The sequence below is a fragment of the Perca flavescens genome, chromosome 9 (assembly GCF_004354835.1).
Source record: "Perca flavescens isolate YP-PL-M2 chromosome 9, PFLA_1.0, whole genome shotgun sequence".
NCBI lineage: Eukaryota > Metazoa > Chordata > Actinopteri > Perciformes > Percidae > Perca > Perca flavescens.
Window position 1 is genome coordinate 2,429,255 of NC_041339.1, and position 21,735 is coordinate 2,450,989.

At 41.8% G+C, this 21,735-nt stretch overlaps 1 protein-coding gene across 1 annotated transcript; it reads left to right on the forward strand.

The window, feature by feature from the left end:
- Window positions 1-39: 39 nt before the first annotated feature.
- On the forward strand, window positions 40-20,045 carry cc2d2a (coiled-coil and C2 domain containing 2A). The gene is made up of 38 exons (XM_028588113.1): window positions 40-331; window positions 512-593; window positions 839-892; window positions 1,096-1,176; window positions 1,297-1,435; window positions 1,786-1,874; window positions 2,015-2,113; window positions 2,926-3,006; window positions 3,079-3,294; window positions 3,430-3,589; window positions 3,706-3,842; window positions 4,138-4,269; window positions 6,401-6,610; window positions 6,746-6,852; window positions 6,961-7,101; window positions 7,328-7,484; window positions 8,263-8,534; window positions 9,714-9,891; window positions 10,129-10,282; window positions 10,468-10,615; window positions 11,314-11,452; window positions 11,569-11,772; window positions 12,120-12,212; window positions 12,309-12,400; window positions 13,936-14,103; window positions 14,241-14,298; window positions 14,405-14,514; window positions 14,993-15,089; window positions 15,195-15,293; window positions 15,954-16,130; window positions 17,549-17,752; window positions 17,872-17,961; window positions 18,258-18,371; window positions 18,551-18,685; window positions 18,795-18,917; window positions 19,019-19,077; window positions 19,156-19,333; window positions 19,526-20,045. Exons 3-38 carry the CDS (start codon window positions 887-889, stop codon window positions 19,709-19,711), a joined length of 4,833 nt encoding a protein of 1,610 aa, XP_028443914.1. The 5' UTR covers window positions 40-331; window positions 512-593; window positions 839-886; the 3' UTR covers window positions 19,712-20,045.
- Window positions 20,046-21,735: the final 1,690 nt, after the last annotated feature.

Sequence of the window (21,735 nt, forward strand, 5' to 3'; positions counted from 1 at the left end):
AAAGCATAGTAGGGCGGGACTTCCGGGGATCGGCGGGAGTAGTTTATCTCGTTACTAGGCAGCGACATGGATGTGTAATATAACCTATAACGGGCAGTAAAGGTAAAAACCTTATATACTGTCTATGGTAAAAACGGCGCTCGTTCGGAAAACCGAGGGATGCATACACTGTAGAAAGTAAACCGTATACAGTCTATGGTTAGTCGATTGTAAAACAGACAAACTTTAGCTTAGACCACAACAACAGTGACCACAGTCCTGACCTGACTTTCTGTAACGTTACTTTCTTTATTGTAAAGAGAGCTATCCTCGCCGCCCTGGCCTCCTCAAGGTAACGTTAGTTAACCTTAGCTAGCTACATTAGTTGTTCTTTATTGGTTTCTGCAATTACCACTTTCATCAGCTTACGTTAACGTTAGCGCTATTAAAGCTAGCTACACGCCACGTTTAGCTATCTAAGCTAATGTTAGCTCTATTTGTTTTAAAACGACTGGCTTTATTTCTGTTTTAGTGACTTTCGAGAGAAACTGCAGAAGAAACGACGTGCTTTGCAAGACACTTTGGTAAAAAATAAAAATGAGGACGACACTCAGGTAAACGTATACACGTTATGTCCTAAATTAATATTATTACTGATGAACATTATATTTTGCGTTGTTTCTGTGGACTGACAATAGCAGTATAGAGTTAATCCAGCACCCAGCACAAACTGAATAAGAGCCCTCCCTAACAAGACTCAACATGAGCTAGAGGAGTGTCTCACTTTGTACCCACTCAAAGTCAGGAACACAGATAGAAGAGCTGCTAACGCTTTAGTAAATCTAATTATACTTGATAGGCTCTGGTTCCGTCGACCAAATTGAGTGAGGAGAAACTGCAAACTACAATGAAGGTTGGTGTGTGTTTTATAGCTTAGCCTGTAGGCTCTAGTTCCCCTCCTGTGTGTGCTGCTGGCTGCTCAACACCAACCTCCTTCACTCTTGCCTCTGCAAATACACCCTTTCCCAGCTGTGCTAAAAAGCAGTGTGGATAGAATTACAGTTTGCATATGCAGTCTTGCTATTGCTGTTTATCATTGTTGCTGTGTTGCAACAGGAACTTCAAAGCAGTGAGGAAGATCCAGGAGAGACGCTGAAACGCACGTTAAGGGCTCAGAGACAGAGGCGGAAGAAAAGGGTACATTTCCCTCTTGCACCCATTCTTTAATTGCATTAATGCCTGTTTCATAAAACCCACTTAGTACAAGCTATATAGGACAGTATATGTATACATTTTTCATCTCTTGGCATATGTTAGCTGCTTGACCAGTCTTCAGCCCAGGAGTCCAATGTGGAGGAGATCTCCACCATTCAGCACCACAGTGAAGATGAGGGATCAGCTGACAGGGCAGGCGACTCAGGGGTTTTGTCAAGACCTCCGACTGGTTCTCAGAGAGGTTAGTGTCCATCTTCTCTCTAAACTTGCCTCCTCTCCCCCTTTATGCCTTTTGGCTGTTTAGGGCTGGATGTCATTTAAAAAAAATACTAGTAGCAGTGCCAAAACAGTGCTTTATGACCTTATTATGCAGCATATAAGCACTTTTTTTCATTTCACAAAATGACCTAAACTTCTCGAAATAAACCTAAACAACACCTTTCCCAAGTTAAGTGACTATAAAAATGACAATATCCTATCCAAGCAGTCGGTGCCAGCATTGGATATGAGATTGTCGGTGTCAGTAATAATACAATTACTGTCTAATCAATGTACAGTAATTATTGTTTCATGGTGTGCTTTGTCTTCTAGGTCACTCGGGAATGCAGCATTCTGCCAGCTCTCAGCATTTAGACAGCTTTGTGACACGGCGCCTGGAAGAGAGACTGAGAGCAGCCAGAGTAAACCCAAAGTCTTTTTTTTTGTGTGCACAAACTAGCTTGTATTTGAATACGATTACTAAATATAGTGATATATAATATATAAATATAGCCTGTTTTGCAAAAACTTGTATTTATTAGAATGGCCTCTTGTGTTCCAGTCTAAAGGTGAGAGCCTCCAGCAGCAGGAGGCCTCTCTCGAGCCAACCAGTCGCCTGCAGAGCCTCAGAGACAGAGACACTGTTACAAGGTTTGACAAGGTTGGAATGATGATTTTACCCAGTGCAGTGGACGTTTAAGTGGGCATTAACAGAAAAGTGATCCGGCGATTTGCCGCAGGATGGTGCGGCGGGGGGGATTGTCAATGAAACAGCCCATTTGTGTGATGTCCTGTTGTGTTCTTAAACCTCCCAACAAAGCACAAGTAGACTTTATATTTCACAATTACTGTTTTCCGTCAAATCATTGATAGATTTTGACGTTTCCAACCGTACTCACAGGGGGAGAGAGAGAAAGAAAAGTTTGAGCAAGGAAACTCCCGGGCATTTCAGGGCTTGTGTTTTGTTTTTTACCCTAATAATGTTTAAAAAACGTTATTGTGGCAGTGATGTTTCCTGTTCACTGTACGGGATTCTCACGCTGCCTCAAACCATAGCTCAAAACACACTGACAAGTCTGATTGCCGGCTACATGACTGGCCACCGCAGCGTGACCTGGGGTTGCGTTTCTCCAAAAGTTGAGTCAGTCTCAACTTTTCGCTGCAGGTCCGCTGCGTTATTTTTTTTTTTTTTGGGGGGGGCTTTTTCCGCCTTTAATTGATAGGACAGCTAGGTGAGAAAGGGGAGAGAGAGGGGGAAGACATGCAGGAAATCGTCTCAGGTCAGACTCGAACCCTGGACCTCTGCGTCGAGGCATAAGCTTCTGAGTATATGTGCGCCTGCTCTACCCACTGAGCCAACCTGGCCTCCCTGTGTTTTTTTTGAGTGTCTACCCCCATTCAAAATGAATCAAAAGACCTGCGTTTTTGCCGGACCAGCAGTGTGAACGCAGCCTTACTCCCAGTGTTTTACAGATAGATCCGGACAGAGCTGGAAGACACGATGACCCTCTGGCCCTCAGGACCAGGGTCACGTTCCGAGAAGCAGCCAGACGAGTAAGGCTGGAGACAAGATTGCAATAATTATTATTTGTGTTGTATGTATTTAATCATTATTTGTAAATACAGACAGAAAAAGGCCTACCCACTGCTGAAGAGGCATACAATTTCTTTACACTCAACTTTGAGCTGGAGCCACAAGATGGGACTGAGAAGAAGAGCAAGAAAAGAGAAAAACAGAAAAAAACAACAGAGAAGGACAGTGATGAAGAAGGAGGAGGTGTTGTGGAAGAGCAGGAAGCTGCTGAAGTAGATGAAGATAATCAAGATGAAAATGAAGACCAGGTAAGACACCGACAATGAGATTATAAGAAATGATCCGTGTGTATCATGATTATTTCCACCTGTTCTGTAGCTGCAGTTGAATAAGAGCAAGTGGATTCCTCATATTCTCGCCTTATATTCTTCATCCTGCTTTAGAGTGAAGCGGCTCCTCTTGTGCGGGATGAAGAGGAGGATTTATTTGTCATTGAACAATCGTCAAGGGACTTCCTGGAAGTAAAGAAAGCAGAGTATATTGGGTACCGAAAACGTATTCAGCAAGAGAGTGAGCTCCTCTTTACGCCGAGTTTTCGAACAGGTATTCTTTCGTGTACAAACCCCCCTCGATAAACACACACAGCTTTCAAATACTCTGTTGAGGATATTAACTATCTTTAAAGTGTTTTAACTGCATTCTCTCTATCATTGTCACAGTCCCAACTACCATTAAACTGCCTGAAAACATGAAGCCTCGTTATCTGGAGGACGAGGGTCTGTATGTAGGGGAGAGGCCTCCTATATCCCTGACCAATGAGAACATTCTGGAGAACCGTATTTTGAAAATGGAGGAGGTAATTTTAACCAAAATGCCAGACAGTTCAACAGTGTCGCTGGCCCTGCATCCATGAATTATTATTAATAATATATATATAAAAATTTAAGATTATTTTTGGGCATTTTAGGACTTTATTTCCAACAGGACAGCTTAGACTCGATAGAGTAGCGAGAGGGGGAATGACATGCAGCAGGTGGGAGTTGAACCTGCTGCCGCTGCATCAAGGACTAAGCTTCTTTATATGGGTTTGCGCTCTACCAGGTGAGCTACCCAAGCACCCTAAATATATATATTTTTAACTCTTTATTTAGGGAAAGAAGTGGTTTGGAGATGACGGCAGAATCATGGTTCTGCCTGACCCCATAAAGGAATCGTCCACCAGACCCCCTCTCTTTCACATGGAGGAGGACCTGGATCCTGCACTGCAGACTGTGTACAGGAAGGTCAGAAACACCCATTCTCACTTCATTCACTCCATTAATTTGCCACATCTAAAGCACCATGCACAATCATACACTGAAAGTGTTGTGGCACCCTCAGGCTTAGGTCTTCTCTAACCCTTTTGCCATTAAAAAAAGAAGAAGCAGAAGGGCAGTTTGGCATTTGGTTCAAAGGAACAGGGGGGGGTATCAGGGAATAGAGCAGAGGTGGAGGCTGACACATCTGTGATATCATCTCTGCAGACAATATACAGCTACATCAAAACTCCCAACTGGGCATTTAAAGAAACACAGGATGTGCTGTCAGTGCTGGCCTGGTGTATTATACCCGACCTCAAAAAAAAGAAAAAGATGGTTTGGATCTTTAATGATTCTCCTAGCCTTTTTCTTGCAACGTCTGGTGTATAAATTACAAATTAAATTATATTTAGGCAGGATAGAGCAGCGCCTATTGTGTGTTCAGCCGAACAAACCACTCTCTGCAGGGCCTTGCAGTCCTTTCCACTATATTCCCCATCAGGGCGCTCTAGATCAGTGGTTCCCAACCTTTTTTCCTTGGCGCCCCCCTACTCATGTCTAAGAAAAGCTGAGCCCCACCCCCCACAAAACCGAAGTTAAGGTAACTCTCGAGATAGAGCCTGTCTTTCTTTTTTGATACAGAGGAGTTATCAGCACTGTTTCTCCGGCATGTTTCATTCATAAGATTGTGATGCCGTGGCGGCAGGAAAATTGAGGATACAAGAAAATATATAGTTTTCATACAGACTTTTGTATACATTAGATATTCTAGTGTATTATAATTTGTTTAACATGTGCAAAACATTTTTTTTTTACCTCAACTTCAAACCAGATAAAGACTCGCGCCCCCCCTGTGATCTTTGCCGCCCCCCCTGGGGGTGCCCGGACCCCAGGTTGGGAACCACTGCTCTAGATGATGCCGGAGTAGAAATTCCTCAGTATTTGAGGGGATACCAACATTTCCTCAGGCGTCTGAGGTGAAACAGCCTCTCCCTTGCCTTTCTCACCACTGAGTCAGTATGCAGTGCCCAGGTCAGGCCTTTGGTGATGTGGCCACCAAGGTACTTGAAGGTTTGCAGTGCACTTCTCCACTGAGGACCCGTTGATATTAAGGGGTTCGTGGTTTCTTCCCTGCTTCTTCCCAAACTCCACTATAATCTCTTTTAGTCTTTCAGACATTCACGAGTAGGTTGTTGGCCTGACAGCAGCGGGTCAGGTCCTTTACTTCTTAAAGGTAGTCCTTTTCATTGTTGTCTGTGATCAGGCCCATCACAGCTGTGTCGCAAGCAAACTTGATGATGGTGTTGGATGGTTGTTGAAAGTGGCTACACAGTCGTGTTAGTACAGAGAGTACAGCAGCAGGCTCAAAACACAGCCCTGGGGTGCTCCGCTGTTAAGGATGAAGGTGGAAGAGGTGTGTCTGCCCACCCTCACCACCTTTGGTCTGCCTGTCAGGGAGTCAAGGATCCACATGCACAGTGAGGTGTTTAATCCCAGGTCCTTGAGCTTTGTGACGAACCTGGAGGGAACTATGGTGTTCAACGTTGAACTGTTGAACATCTCACATAGGTTCCCTTCTTTTTACAGCTGAATGACAAATTACTGTATGTAATGTTGTCCGTCTGCATCGTTATTGGAAGCAGCTAATTTTAGACTTTATTTACACTCCTGAATTCATTGATCTCAAATGTTGCAATGACATTGCAGACCACCGGGGCAAAATATGACAAAAATGGAAACCCTGAAAAAAACCAGTGTTGAGATCTTGTTCTGGTTGGGGTGTGTCTTGAATGGGAAACCCCCAAAGAACTCTTGTTTTCACATTCTCATGTTTTGTTCCTCACTCTGGAGATAAGCACAGCTGCAATATTTGATCATCTGGAAAACATCCATTGTAGTTCAATTGAGTGTTTATTTTACATTTTTGTCATGCATGTTGTTTCATTACAGCGCTCTCTGATGGTGCTCAATCAATCTTGCCAACTATTTCATGCTTCCTTTAAGCTTGCACACATACTTAGATACACTCAAGCTAAACACAAGCACTGCGTATATTTCATTGGGATTATTATTTTCCAGAGTATTGCATGACGAATGATGTTGTTCTATCCCCCAGGCGGTGAAGTCCAAGTATGCAAATCTGTACATTGCTGGTGCAGCGGACCCCGAGGGAGACTACCAGCTTGATGTGGATGTCTCTGGGCTGATCTTCTCCCATCACCCACTCTTCAGTCGCGAACATGTGCTGGGGTCTCGTCTGGCTCAACTGTATGATCAGTACCTCACCAGGCAGCACAATAATCTCACAGGACACCTTACTGACAAGGTAAACTCCATCAGCTGAATAGTAAAGCTGTCACGATGACTCTGCAAAACTTTTCTTACATTCCTGAATATATCTAGAAATCTCTTGAATCAAATAAGCCACATACATACATTATGTGTTTCCTGTGTGCTGTAGTTGAATGGATTAAGGAGTGCGTTGCGGAATATACTTGAGATCCATGGGGGGGAGAGCCTTACTCAAGCCATGCAGCGGAGGATATCGGAGTACAGTCTGGAGGTTAGGTGAGTTCCCCAGATTGTGTTCATTCCAAGTCCTGTTCAGTCTAGAAAGACAGAAAGAGTCTTGACAAGCAATCTACACGCTGTATGTTTTCCCCATGATTATCACAGGAACACTCGGCAGCTGCGAGACAGTGAGCAGGAGAAAGACAGGACTCTGCTGAAGCACATAGTTAAAGTGTGGAAGGAGCTCAAGGCCCTGAGAGACTTTCAGAAGTTTACCAACACGCCCTATAAGCTCTCGCTCAGAAGGTAAATGTCTTTGTGTAGTTAGACAATTGGCCCATGTCTGTGATAATACATTTGCTGACGCTGCTCCATAGAACTATAATAAAAATGCTCTGATTACACATTCGCTTCTACCCCGAACAAATGCTTGCTGGATAATGTGTGTATTTTCTCATTTAGTGTACAGATGCTTGTTCTGTTTTATATTAATGTGCTGTGTTTTTCTTTCTTTTTTTCAACCTTGCTCCAGAGAAAATGTTGACCGGACGTCAGATGAGCGAGAGTACGAAGATGAAATCTTGGCAGAGGTTGTGGAATTGGAGGTCGAGATCGAGGAGGATTACCAGAAAAAGTTTGCAGAGTATAAGAAACAGCTGCAGGAGTGGAAGCTCTGTAGAAGGAAACCGGTACTTATTACAGTCACACTGATAACTCAGCTTTTTATTAGCTTACTGCAAATATATCAGTACTGTGTCGCTTGATAAGTAACAGTGTTTTGCAGGGTAAAAATGCCAAAGTAGGTTTAAAATAATTTAGAAACAGTTTTTCCTTCAGATAGTACTAACAAGGTAGCCTAGAAATCTAGACTCCCCCTAGTGGCAACAAATTTATTTGGCAGCCAGGGGGGGTCTAGGCACTCTCCGTTGACTTTCAAGCTGCAAAAACCAAATTTTGGTCAGGCCAATCACACTGTGTATAGAGTCGGTGGGCGGGGCTTATGGCTGCTGCTGCTGGGAACAGCGGACTTCTGGAAGACTTGGAGTTAAGCTTTTCTTTGATAAAAGAACAAAGAACGGAAGATGTGTTCGGAGTTTTGCCGACCGGATACGGCAAAAGTTTAATCTATCAACTAGCTCCGCTACCTTCTTCGTTGCTCTGCCTGGTTTTAGCGCTATCCTATTACGTGCAGAGGGAATTTGAAAGACAACCGTTTATCCCGCCCCTCGGATCGAACTCCGTCAATGGTGAGTTCCCAGACCCTACATCTGGATGTGGGTCTGGCTTGTCAGGCTACTAACAAGGTGATTTTTAAGCAAAATCTTACCTATAATATATGTCTTGCATAAAGAATAATAAATAAATTAAGTTCAAATTCTGCTTTGAAATCAAGACATTCTTGGACCTTGTGTGAAAAAATATATACACAATATTAACACACACACATCCTATATTTTCTTTTTTTAGAAAACCAAAAAGAAAAAGAGAAAAAAGAAGAAGAAAGGCCAGACACAGGATGAGACAGAAGAAGAAGATGAAGACCAGGATGTGAGCGAATCAGAGGGGCCCGTTGAAGAAGGACCCCCAAAGCCCGAGCCTCCAGAGAAGCCTGACTTTGACTCTATAGAGCAGCGGGTCCGAGAGAAAGCCTCTAGGATACGCAGGAAACCAGGAGAATCCATCCTGATCCCTGAGCTGTCTGCATCTGGAAACATCACTGCCAGCGAACTCTGCCCCAGGTATGAGCAGAAACACAGAGAAAGTCTGGGTCTCTTTAAAGCTTTAGTGCTTAACGTTTTGATATTAATAAACGTGCGTTACATTCAAGCCATTGCCAAATTAGTTGCTTTGAAGCTAATTAAGACTATCAGCTCCACATAACTCTCTCTGTATTTATCAGTATGACTATGTTCAGAAGATTGTGTCGTCTGGTGACTTTTGCTCGCAGAAACTGTGAAGATAATGACCTCTTCTGAAGAGTCCATCATGTCTTTTTAAATCCTCTGTGTCCTTCTTGGCTACTGCTAAGCTATGTGGAGGAGGGGTGGGGGCGTGTGCGCCGACAGTGTTGTTGTCATTACTTAGAATTCTTCATGGGGGGGACAAATAGTACGCACAATAGCTTTAAAAAGGGTTAGTGTTAACTCCACTTTCTTTCAAGAGTTTTAGTAAACATGTTGAAATATACTGTAGTGTCCTCTTATCTCACCCACTGGCAGATTTGTCACTTGTTTTGAGAAAAGTAATATAATTTCCATCTGAAATAAAAGAACTACACTATCATTGTGGCATAAAGCTCAACAGTGACCACCTACATTTTGAACGGCTCTGGTTCCGGAAGTAATTTTCCCCATTCAATTGCTTCATTGATGTTTTAGAAAATGCTTATATAAAGAGTTTTAAGTCTGGAACCAAGCCATCCAGCTACGACATGAATCGTGACCATAAAACATTTGTTTTGGCTAAAAAAAGAAAAAAGAAAAAAAACATTTTAAAAACGTAAAATGTACAAGACTGTGTACATCAATGTTCATAGACTTTAGTGGTACCAGCTCAGCTCACTAGCTGTTTGCAGGTTCAGTAAACATTTCCATGGTAATAGCAAGCTCCACCAATCAGAGACGTTGCTGTTCCGCTTAGTATTATGGGTAGTCTAGTACTTGTCCATGGCATTGCAAATAAAACATGTTCTTCTTTAGAAAAGGTTGATATCATACAGACTTGTGGCTTCTACAGCGGCATAAACCTTTGTTTCACAATCTCGTAGCTTGTGGTCAGTCTACCTTGGATGGTTTCGACACTAAGACTAATTATCAAAATCCTTATGGAGAAAATGAATGGGATTTTCACTTTCGGAACCACACTGTTAAGCTCTATTGTGGACGTTCTTCATCCGGTTTGTTTACTCCCTGTTGTAGGCCTGAAACAGCTCGAAGAGAGGATGTTACAAGGCGCTCTCTTTTTGTCAAGATCCTTTATAATGACAAAGAAGTCTCCCGAACAGACAGCCGCTCCCTGAACACTGATTTCAGAGTGCACTTTGGCCAGATTTTCAATCTCAAGATAGTTAACTGTCCCCAAAGCATCAATTTGCAGGTACAGTACAGACACATTTGTCATGCTGCCACTTTGTCTAATCCACACATCTGGGTGATAGATTAGTCCATGAACTGTATTCATTTCTCATTTTGTGTGTGTGTGTGTGTGTGTGTGTGTGTGTGTGTGTGTGTGTGTGTGTGTGTGTGTGTGTGTGTGTGTGTGTGTGTGTGTGTGTGTGTGTGTGTGTGTGTGTGTGTGTGTGTGTGTGTGTGTGTGTGTGTGTGTGTGTGTTAGGTGTTTGAGGAGATTGGCTCATCATGCTACCTTCTGGCTCAAGTGTTTGTTCCAGTGCCAGAACCCTCAGTTGTTGTGGACAGAGTCTCTCTTGAGGAGTTTGAGTTTAGCAGCAACCAGAGAGTGATGTTCGACCATGAGGGTGTAGGAAGTGGTAAATGCCTTTTATTTAACGCAAGCTCAGACCTGAAACACTGTCACCCACAAATACATTCCCACTCCAAGGATAACATCTATATTTGAATGTGATTGATTGCCCTTTCATTTGTTGTACAAGGACTTTTCAGTGATCTCAGTCCCTGTCTCCCTGTGTCTCGTCCTCTCTGTATGCCTCGTTAGACGTGCCCCTCTCCTTTGAGGTGGATGGCAGTAACAAACAGACCCTGCTGACCTCTGGGAAGTTGTCGTGCCGTGTTTATTGGGGGTCTGGGGAGGACGATGTACCACTCGCCCCACCTGTGTCTCAACAACATGGCGGCATACACAGGTAATGTCACTTAAAGGACAGTACTGGTAGTTGTGCATGTTTTAGCCCATTAACTACATATCCCGTATGATTTACATCACAGCTAACCTTTTGCCAAACATGACTACATGTGTTTATATTCATGGATCCAGTGGAAGCCAGTGGTTTGAGTTTATTTCAGCATGATATAAACTTGGCAACATGCTCAGACTTGAAACTTGTTTAAGTAATCAATCATGTTAAACTTTCTTTTTGCATCAAAGGTTATGCAGCAGGGGAAGTTTTTTATAATTCCCTCAACATTAATGTCACAATGAACAACATATTCAACTTGCCATGCCATAAACATTCCCATGTTTGCTTATTGTCTGATAACATAGCTCATAAATGAATATCAATATAATATGGCTCAATAATTTTGATGCAAATTAACTAACTGCGTGTCAATCACTGCTCATACACATGCATTCATTCTCTTTTGTGGGGGGAGGGGCTTAGGAGACCGTTTTGTGCTTTAGCAGAAAGGGGGGAGGGACTGAGAAGTTGTAAATGTTCAGATTCTTTGGCTAAGTCCTGGATCTTCACAATCCTTCCTACAGCACCTTGAGAGAGAGAAAGAGCTGGTCTAAATTTGGCAAAGTCTGTCCCTAAACCTCGTACCTTGTCTATGGTAATTGGTTTTTAGAAGTATTAATCACTTTCTTTCTTCGTGTTTTTAGTGGCTTGAGCCGTCTTGATGCTGTTAAATTTATTGGGGCATCTGGACTATATGACATGAAGAAGATTGGAGAGTGGGCCACACAGTCACGACTGGACCCCAACGATCCAAAAAATGCCTCCATCATGCAGCTGCTAAAAGTGCGTATCAGAATACAATACTTTGCATAAACAAGTGGTCTGAGCATCCAGGTGACTGGACATTGTTGTGATTAAAAAAAACATGGCTTCTATTTTTTGTACCTGGGGTTCACCAGGTGGCCACTAGTGGAGAGGTAACAGCTCCAGAGTACTTCCGTCTAGAACAGCTGCAGGAGGAGTTTAACTTTGTGACTGATGAAGAGTTGGAGAGGTCCAAAAGATTTCGCCTGCTCACGCTTAGGAACCAGGAAGTTGCAGAGTTTCGAAATTACAAGTGTGTTCCTTCTCTGGAGAGGGAGGTCACAGATAAGGTGTTCCAGGTCAGCCTTTGAAACATTTACAATATAGACCTTTTTTACAGCAGACATTTTGACTTGTCATTGTAGGAAAAGCACAGCTGAAATTGATCACCTTAACGATGGCTCAATTCCATCAAGTGTCCCAGTAAGCTATTTCAGTGAGTCAGCATGCACAATCCCAGGGCCTCTCCTAAGTGGAATGCAGCCATCATTAATGGTTTTGAATACACCTGTGCTTTTCCTACTATGACATGTCAACATGTCTGCCATGGAAAAAGATCTTTTGCAAAAAAAATATAGATAAGGATGCATTAACTCAGTATGGGGCTATTTCTTTTTCTTCTTCTTTTGGTAAACAATGATTTCAGGAATATGAGAAGAGACTGAAAGAAGGAGAGATAGTTGACACTAAAGAACATCTGGATTCACACCGAGCCTTAGTAGCCAAATACCTTCAGAAGGTGAGTAGCCCGAGTAATGTAAATATGTATGTATTACCCCAGTTGTTGGCACATAAGAACGCTAAGTGGTGGTGATAATCATGGCTTTTTCCACAGATCCGAGAATCGGTCATCAACAGATTTCTTCTTGCCAAGCATCACTACATTCTGTCTGACTTGGTGGTAGAAGAGGAGATACCAAGCATCGGGTAAATAGCTCCCCAGGCATTATTAACTCACTATATATTCTGTCTCACTTTCAACTCCCATCTTTCACAACTGACATTTTCTTTATGTGTGTGTTATGCATGTTACCGTAATTTTTCTTTCTGTCTTGCCAATCACAAAATAGTAATTCAAGCATGTATGCATGTAATGTATACTTTCTGTATATCCTACGCTTATTTCCATTATCAAAAATAATAAAAAAATTACAAACCGTGCCTAAACTCCCCGCTCAAGTTGTAAAGGAAAGGTTAGATAACTTGGATTACTTTAAACTGTGGGATTGGCATCCAAATCAACCTATCAGAAAGTGCAACAAGGCCTGTATAAATCACAGGCTGATGTAATCATTTCTTGGCCTGGTGCTGCTTCGGTCTATCTGATCTTGAAGGCAACACAACATTCCCCTGGCTGAGTATGGAACTGCTCAAGGGGGTGTTTTAGAGCAGGTTTCAAAACATGTGGACATAATAACGGAAAATGTGAAATTAATTGTAGTCTTTGATGACATTTGTGCAGATTTATAGATAATAATGTTGGGTGTTACTTTGCACATTTTCTTTTCATTATTGAAAGTGAATGTTATATAATCTTTTCTGTTCCATTTTTCTGTTATATTTCTGCTATGCTTCTTCTCTTCTTTTTTATTATTTTTATTTATTTATTTATTTTTTTTTATTTTTTTTTTTTTACAGTGGTGCAAGTCCAGGGTATGAGTTTCTTTCTTTTTCTCCCACCATCTGTGTCTTTGTCTCTCCATTTAGTTTGAACCCTGAGTACCAGTACAGTAGTGACAATAGACCTTGTGTAGTATTCAGTCCTTTTAGGATTTTGCTGAGTTTATTTCACCAAAATCTTTTGGGGTGTTTCCTCAAAAAATAAGTTTATATGTATTTATTTTTTTGCTGTAAAATTGAAGGGATTGATAAAGTTACAATTCTACAATTAGCCTAACATATTTTGCTATGTACAGTAATCATTTATAATATATTTATTACAGAACTAATGTGGAAGTTATGAATCTAGCTTTGCTCGCTATAAGAATATTGAAAGACTCACTGGTCATTGAGTGCATTTATTCCACACTAAATAACACTGTTCATTATTATTATTATTATTATTATTATTATTATTATTATTATATTATGTGCTTAAACACTTTGCAAGGCGCAGTTTGCCTATAATATGCAGGTATAACGGCTGTGTTCTAACAAGTGAAGCAATCGTCTTCCTGGTAGCTCCCTGTGCCACAATTTAATCCTGCATACTGTAGTTCTGGTCTTACTACACAGAATAAAACACTTTTCTCCTTAGCGGTTCCAATTTTGAACAGCTAAATTAGTATTGTGATCATAAAATTGCAGACACCTGGAGGGACTGAGTACTGTTGGTGGTAATAATCTTATCCCACACTTGAATGAAAAATGATCTCTCGATCAATGATGTGCAGGCAGTCTGATGTTGGTTTAAATGAGCAGTCCCTTGTTGGTTGTTGACAGCTGTTTGTTGTGACAATCAGGATTCTGGGACTGAACTTTTTCAAGCTGGCTGAACCCAAGCGGCCGCTGAAGCCTCAGAGGAAAGCGAGGAAGAAGGTAACGGCTCAGAATCTGTCTGATGGAGACATCAAACTGCTGATCAACATCATCCGGGCCTTTGACATCCCCATCCGCAGGCCCCAGTCCAAGTGAGTGTTGAGTGCACCCAGTCAAATTCAGAATAGTTTAGAACAGAGTAGGAAAGCCTCGATTGCCCTCAGGAAATGATACATTTTAGACATGTAACAGAAACTTAAACTTTTGTGTCAATGCATGTTTATTTCAGTAAACCAGGACAGTCGTCTCAGAGTGCCATCCAGGGCAGTGATTGGCTCTTCAGCCAGGTACAGTAACTGTCCTCTATAGCTGATTGGGGGCAAAACAATTTTATTGGCATGCAATCTATATTATGTCTGTGTTTTGTGTGTGTTTTGTATCGGTGTGATGTAGGTACAAGTGAGGCCCTTTGTGGAGGTCTCCTTCCAGCGCACGGTGCTTCAAACGACCACAGCTGATGGACCAAATCCCTGCTGGAACGAGGAGCTGCAGCTACCGTTCAGGTAGTCTATATCCACGACGTTCCACTTCCGGGATTGTTCCGGTGCCGCCGGACATTCCGCCTGATCTTAGTCTTTTCGCCCGATGTCCCTCTCATTCCTCTTTCTTTGTGTTGGCGTTCTAACCTCCGGTGGATTTCTGAGGACTATGGTTACCTGCTCCTCAGATCTCTGCAGGGTATATCCAGACAGCTAGCTAGACTAGCTGTCCAATCTGAGTTTTCTGTTCCACGACTAAAACCACTTTTGAACGTACATATGTTCCACCAACCAAAACAAGTTCCTTCCCGAGGCTATTTAGAAGAGGCACCGTGGCTCCGTCCGGCGCTTAGCGACTGCCCAAGACGATTGTGATTGGTTTAAAGAAATGCCAATAAACCAGAGAACATTTTACTCTCATCCCAGAATGCCGTGTTGACTAGCCAGACCCTCCTCCGCAAAAAAATTTGATAATACGTAATACTGTTGTTCTTCTCTACAGTGCCCCAAATGGGGACTACAGCGCTCCTGTCTTACAATCAGTCAAAGACGAAGTCTTCATCAACATATTTGATGAGGTGGTTTATGAAACTGGAGTGGTGAGTAACCCTTTATATTTCGTTCACAGCAATCATATCGGAACATGTTCCTTGAATTGTATTAATTCTTCTTTGCTTCATAATTTAACACCCTTTGCTCCACAGAAGGACCAAGACAGAGCAAAATCAATACACACCCGGGTAGAGAAGCACTGGCTGGGCTCCGTCAAGATTCCTTTCAGCACCATTTATTTTCAGTCCAGGGTGAGAGTCTCTGATCTCTGGTCTTTTACATATCTATATATATATATATATACTTTATTTTTCTTAAAATATTGCCAGTATTTATTAGCCCGTAGATTTAGCAAAAATGTAATTCATTCTCTCAATACTTAGAACATTCGTCACAATATGCATCCAGTAAGTCTTTGGTGGAGATTTGATCTGTACTGCACTGGACTCACACCACGTACAGAGCTGTCTTATGCACTTTATTTTTATTTTTTTTATCTCTTTTCAAAATATTTATTACAACTTTTTTATTGTTTGTTTTTAGCTTAATTGTATTATTCTCCTTTTTTTATTCGTTGTGTAAGGAAGGCAAAGCAAGCTTTTCATTGCACAGTGTAAGTTGTTTTTACTGTGCATATGACAATAAACCTCTTGATTCTGGAATCTCTGAAACCATTTTCGTGTTATGACTTTCTTACTAGCTGCTAAAAATATTATTGTAAATATTGTTAATAGTTATAATTAAGGTACTTGTCTTGTCCCAATACATTAGCTGCAATATTGCCAAAATAGATTGTAGTAAAGAAACAGTCAATTCCGTTACCAAAAAATGTTCTTTGTTCAGAGTTTGTTTCAGATAAGCACACTGACTACCTGAACTGCTGACTCATTTTTTATTATTCCATCGGATAGATTGATGGAACATTCAAGGTGCATACACCAGCGGTGTTGCTGGGCTACAGTAAGGAGCGGAGCTATGGCACTAATGGTGCCTACGATACCTTGCGGAGCCTGAGTGAAGGAGCATTCATCACACTCTTCATCACCATTGAACCCCAGCTTGTGCCTGGAGAGTCTGTTAGAGAAAAGGTAAGACATGTATGTTTAAGTGCCAAGCTCAAGGAAGGCTCCTGTTTGCTCTTTAGTACCCAGCCTGCACCTCTGTGTGCTAGTTTCTCTTAGTTCATGTGCGTCTTCAAATCCAAGGGGTTAAAGTGAGATCTGGCAGGTGGGGGACCCCTAAGATCCGAGGCTTCCATTCTCAAATGTAACTAGGACTATTCCGGCGCAAAATTAACCTTGGGGTTAATAACATATGTATACTGTGTCGACCGTTCTCTGGGATATGTTTTCATGCTAATTGAATGTGTCTCTAGCTTGAAACAAGCTAGCGCAAACCGGTGATTAGCTTCTAGCGCTAGCCTTCGGGGGCAGAGAGTAAATCGCTATTTCTACACCCCTAACATGGCTAAACATAGCACCACACTTTAACGGTAGCATAATGAGGGTCCCTACATGTAAACCAAAGCATTGAGAACTTTGTAAGTGTACAGACAGTTTATTACTGTAAAAAGATTATAAAGACCGTAGCGTTCACGTGTACAAGCAGGCGCCATCTTGGGAAAACCGTCATGACCAGTCCGACGACGAACGCCGTGCAACCAGTAACCAATAACATAGCTCAAACACGGCGTTCGTCGTTCGACTGGTTCTCTGGTCGAGAGAACGGTTGACGCGGTACACGTTTTATTAACCCCTAGGTTCATTTTGAGCCAGAATTGTCCTTGAAAGTTTCTTACCACTTTAAAGTCTGTATCCACTACACCGCACAGCAAGAAAAATTCACTTGAGCTAGTTCACTTGTTACTCTTGTTATTTCCTTCTTCCAAAACAGTAATGGAGAACACCCGGAGAAACAGCAAGGAGTTGAGTTTTTATGAAAACAAAATTATGACTGGTGTGTTAACTTCATTTCTGACAAGCTTTTTTAAATGAGTCTGCCACAGTCACTCCACATTAAACACACCGGAGCTACATTTACTCCCAGCTAACTTCACGGAGAACAGGGAAGTAAATATTCTCCGTCTAGCTCGGCTAAAAACACCGGCTATGTGTCCTTCACTACCGAGCCTGTTTAACTGGTAGGCTGCCGACAATGTGATCTTCACCTGTTCACCTGACCAGTTTAGATACGCAACTGTCCTGCTATTATTACAGACATGTGAACTCACCACAATGATATGTTCTCCATGCTGTTATAAGTAGGTGGCTATGCATCAATGTAATGTAAAGTTTTGTTTTTTATCCTTTTGTACCACTTTTTTGCTTTTGCTCTGCTACATATGCTAGATAAAGGAATTGAAGGTAACCTTCCAGTCAAACACTCTTCCATTTTTTTTTTTATTCAACTCACCCATCTATGACCGCATCATTCTCAAGGCATATTAATCCATGTACATAATGCTGAACTCTATTCCTCTGCTGTAACCTTTGACCTTTTCATGCAGTTTGACAGCCAAGAGGATGAGCGTTTACTGCAGGCTTCAGAGAGGTTCGAGAGGGAAGCAGCACAGGGCTACCCGGACCGACCCTGCATTACCACCGTCACAGATCTCAATGGGAAGACCGTCTTCATCACACGCTACATTCGACCACTCAACCCCCCACAGGAGTTACTGGATGCATCCCCCGATAACCCCCAAGAGACCACGGTCAGTCGCGAGATTGAAGTGAATGTAGAAAAGGGGCAACTCTTATCTTCTTTAGTAGCAGTTGCTTTTACTTGATCAGATTTCCTGTAGTGACACAGTCTGACTCTATCCTCACACAGGCCCTGGTTGCCCGATTTGTCTCGCTCATCCCTTCTCTGCCGGACAGAGTTTCGTTTTCTGGCGCCTGTGACCTGTGGAGCACCTGTGATGTGAGTGAACCCTCTCTGAGCGATTGTGATTGGAAGAGGAGGTGAAATGCCCATCTGGGGCGGCCTATATAGCTCACCTGGTGGAGCGTGCACCCCATGTTAACTCAGTCCTTGCCAACTGCCCAGGTTCGGGTCCGACCCGGGGCCCTTTGCTGCGTGTCGTCATCCCCCCTCCCCCCTCCCCCCTCTCTCTCTCCCCCATTTCCTGTCTCTCTTCAGCTGTTGTAACTAAAGGAAATAGCCTAAAAAGGGGGAAGAAATGCCCATCTTACTGTAACTTGTCTTCTTGTTTTTAGCAATTCCTCACCCTCCTAGCAGGAGATGAAGAAGAACATGCTGTACTGTTGTGCAACTACTTCCTGTCTATGGGCAAGAAAGCCTGGCTTATAATTGGCACTGCTATACCAGAGGTGTGTAACACTCATTTGTAAATAACAATGCTTTTTTTTTTTTTTTTTTACTTCATTAGTTAATAAGATGAAAAGTATCTCTCTGGTATAGAAATAGTGTATATGTAAAAAAAAATAAAGAAGAGCTTTGGAGTCTTTCTGCAGCAGTTTTAAAGTTTTCTGACCTCTCTATTTCTTAGGGACCCACAGCGTATGTCTTGACTCTTGAGCAGAGCCGCTACCTGATCTGGAATCCCAGCAGCGCTCAGTACTACGGACAGTATGACACCTTCTGCCCACTGCAAACCATTGGTTGTCTGGTCAATGCTGACAATGTGAGTGAAGAGGGAGCAACTTTATGAAATTAGCAGTTCACGATGTGGCTTTAAATTCTTTATTTTGATTGCAGCTGATGATTTTAATAATGCCACCATTTGTATTCAGATGTGGTTCAACATTCAACAATATACATCACCAATGAGTGTGAGTTTTGACACCACCAAAGCCAATTTGTGGAAACCGTTTTTCTCGCGATCCTTCTCCCACCCTGGACTGTCGAGTGTACAAGTAAGTGTTCTAAGTGAGTTCTAAGTGATATTTATCTATAATCTTGTTGTATGTTTAGTGGTATTTGTTTGACATTTTCTTCTAAATCTAAATCTCTTTAGCCAGAGGAGCTGGTATATCGGGGCACAGACAAAGCAGCCGCAGCAGAGCTTCAGGACAGGCAAGTGAACACTGTCATGTTGATTTGTAAGACTACGATTACACGCTAGACGAAACATTTACCATCTCACTTTTATAGAATTGAGAAGATCCTAAAAGAGAAGATCATGGAGTGGCGCCCTCGTCACCCAACCCGCTGGAACCGTTACTGCACCACTACCTTGAAACAATTCCTGCCCAAACTGGAGCTGAGCGGGGGGCAGGACATGGCGGAGGGGCACCGCCACGAGTTGCAGAGCCTGCTGGGAGACAACAATGTAAGTCTGAAATGGAAGTGCCTGGGAAAAACTTACTTGACTGAGTTGTTGAATGATGTCATCGGACATCAATCTATCATTTCAATGATATAATTTTCTGCGCTCTGGGAAGATATGTCAGCTGGCATAATGCACATGGTGTCACATTATTTAACTCATATCATAAATAACTCGTTATTATTTTTCTTTTAGATTTCAGGATTCCCGCTGCATATGCCATTCTCTGAGATCCGGCCCATCATAGAGGCAGTGTACAGCACTGGAGTTCACAACGTTCAGGCATCAAATGTGGAGTTTGCCCTGGCCGTGTATGTGCACCCCTACCCCAATAATGTCCTGTCTGTGTGGGTGTACCTGGCCTCATTGGTGCGTACATGAAACAAGAGACACTCATCTTACTGTGGATTGCTGGGCTGTACTGCTATTGTACAGTACCAGTTAAAATCAATACACACCCGGGTAGAGAAGCACTGGCTGAGCTCTGCTTTCCCATTCAAGTCAATGAGAAAGAGGTCCAAACCTTTGACTGTTACTGTATATAAATGAGCTTTAGCTTCTTTCTTCTTTTTTAAGAAAACTTTATGTAATTACATTATTCACACACTGCACACTATTGTATATCTAATGTATATAATGAATAGGTAGTTACCAGTTTGATACCTGTACATCAATTCCAATGACCTTGTATTAAATCTTACCTTTCTGAACCTTATAATTGTTTTGACCTGGCCACAACAAATAGGAGACACACCATGATACAGTTTTACAAAAATATACTTTATTAACCAAATCAAACCAAATTAAAGGGTTTATTAAGTTGTGGGGTGTGTTGGTCCGTATAGTCAGTGGTGAGTGAGTGTAAAATGCAAATAAAGCAGATAAACTAAAGCAGGGGGTCTTCAACATTTTTTAGGCCAGGGACCCCTTAACTGAAAGAGAGACCCCCTACTGCATACACTGTATAAAATTAAGTTGCATATTAGACTGGGCCTACAATGACTTGTAGGGCTGCCTAAAGCCTTTATACATACATTTTTAGTGACAAGAATACTAAGCTATTAAAATAATATTTGTTGGCATAATTTTATAAATCATGTTTTGATGTTAAACATCCAAGTGGCACGGTGAATCTGTATCTGTCGATGGCTTTAGTGACTACCTTACCTATAGGCCAGTAAAGCCTATTATTAATGTTTTAGTTTTTTATAAATAGGCTTATTTATATTTGCTAATAATGTTGGATTCATGTTAAGACGTTTTAATTTTTTTTAATTATTATTTTTTGGCCATTTTAGGCCTTTACTATATAGGACAGCTGAAGATGTGAAAGGGGACATAGAGAGAGGGGGAATGACATGCAGCAAAGGGCCGCAGGTTGGACCTGCGGCCGCTGCGACAAGGACTGAGCCTTTGTACATGGGGCGCACGCTCTACCATGTGAGCTATCCAGGCTCCCCAAGACATTTTAATTTTTTTTAAATCTTTAAAATAAATTTACAATATTTGGTGGCCCCCCCTGTAGTAACTCTGAGGACCCACTAGGGGCCACAGACCCCCTGTTGAAGATCTCTGAACTAAAGCAACCTTACTAAACCAAACCAAGGGAGAACTGAAACAACAGTAACCGGCTGGCAGGCGGAGACCTCAGAGCTGCACTGCAGCCACACTGGGGGAGAGTTCCCCCAGGTTAGACTAACAAGCACCTGCAGAGACACAATAGGGGGCGTCACATAATGTTCTGTTGTTTTCGACTCTGAGAATAGCCATTTCTGAGACTATAGCTTGTGATGCTGTTGTATTTAACGGTTTTGAAACGTGTTTCCAATATATCTTATTAATCTACAGTATGTTGATATAAATGGGACAGCAGAACAGTAAAAATGTATAGAAATGTGTTACACTGCACCTGCTTTAAGCAACCTAAAGCAATAGTTAAAAATCAACCAACAATAATAGGATCAAAGACTTCACAAAAATATTTATTGCAGGGCTGTTGGATTGCATTAGAATGTACACGTCATTAACTGGTAGCTCAGTATACAGGTTACCTACCGGTAAAGTTGGTTTTATATTGGACATTGGATATTCAACACATTCGAAAAATCAATTATGTGGCTTGCCATTTTGACCTATTCATGTCAAACCACTTTTGGTGAACTCAGCTAACCCCCTACACATAACACAAAGCTTCTTTTTTAAAAAAAAACATCCTTTAATTTTTAAAATATTTTTTTATGTAAAAGAAATGCTATAAATCTATTATGCGGCTTGACCTTTTGACAAAACCACTTTTGGTGAACTCACTTAACTCCCCTACACATAACACAAAGGTTATTATTTAAAAAAACCATCCTTTCATTTTTTAAATATTTTTTAATGTGAACAAATGCTATAAATCAATT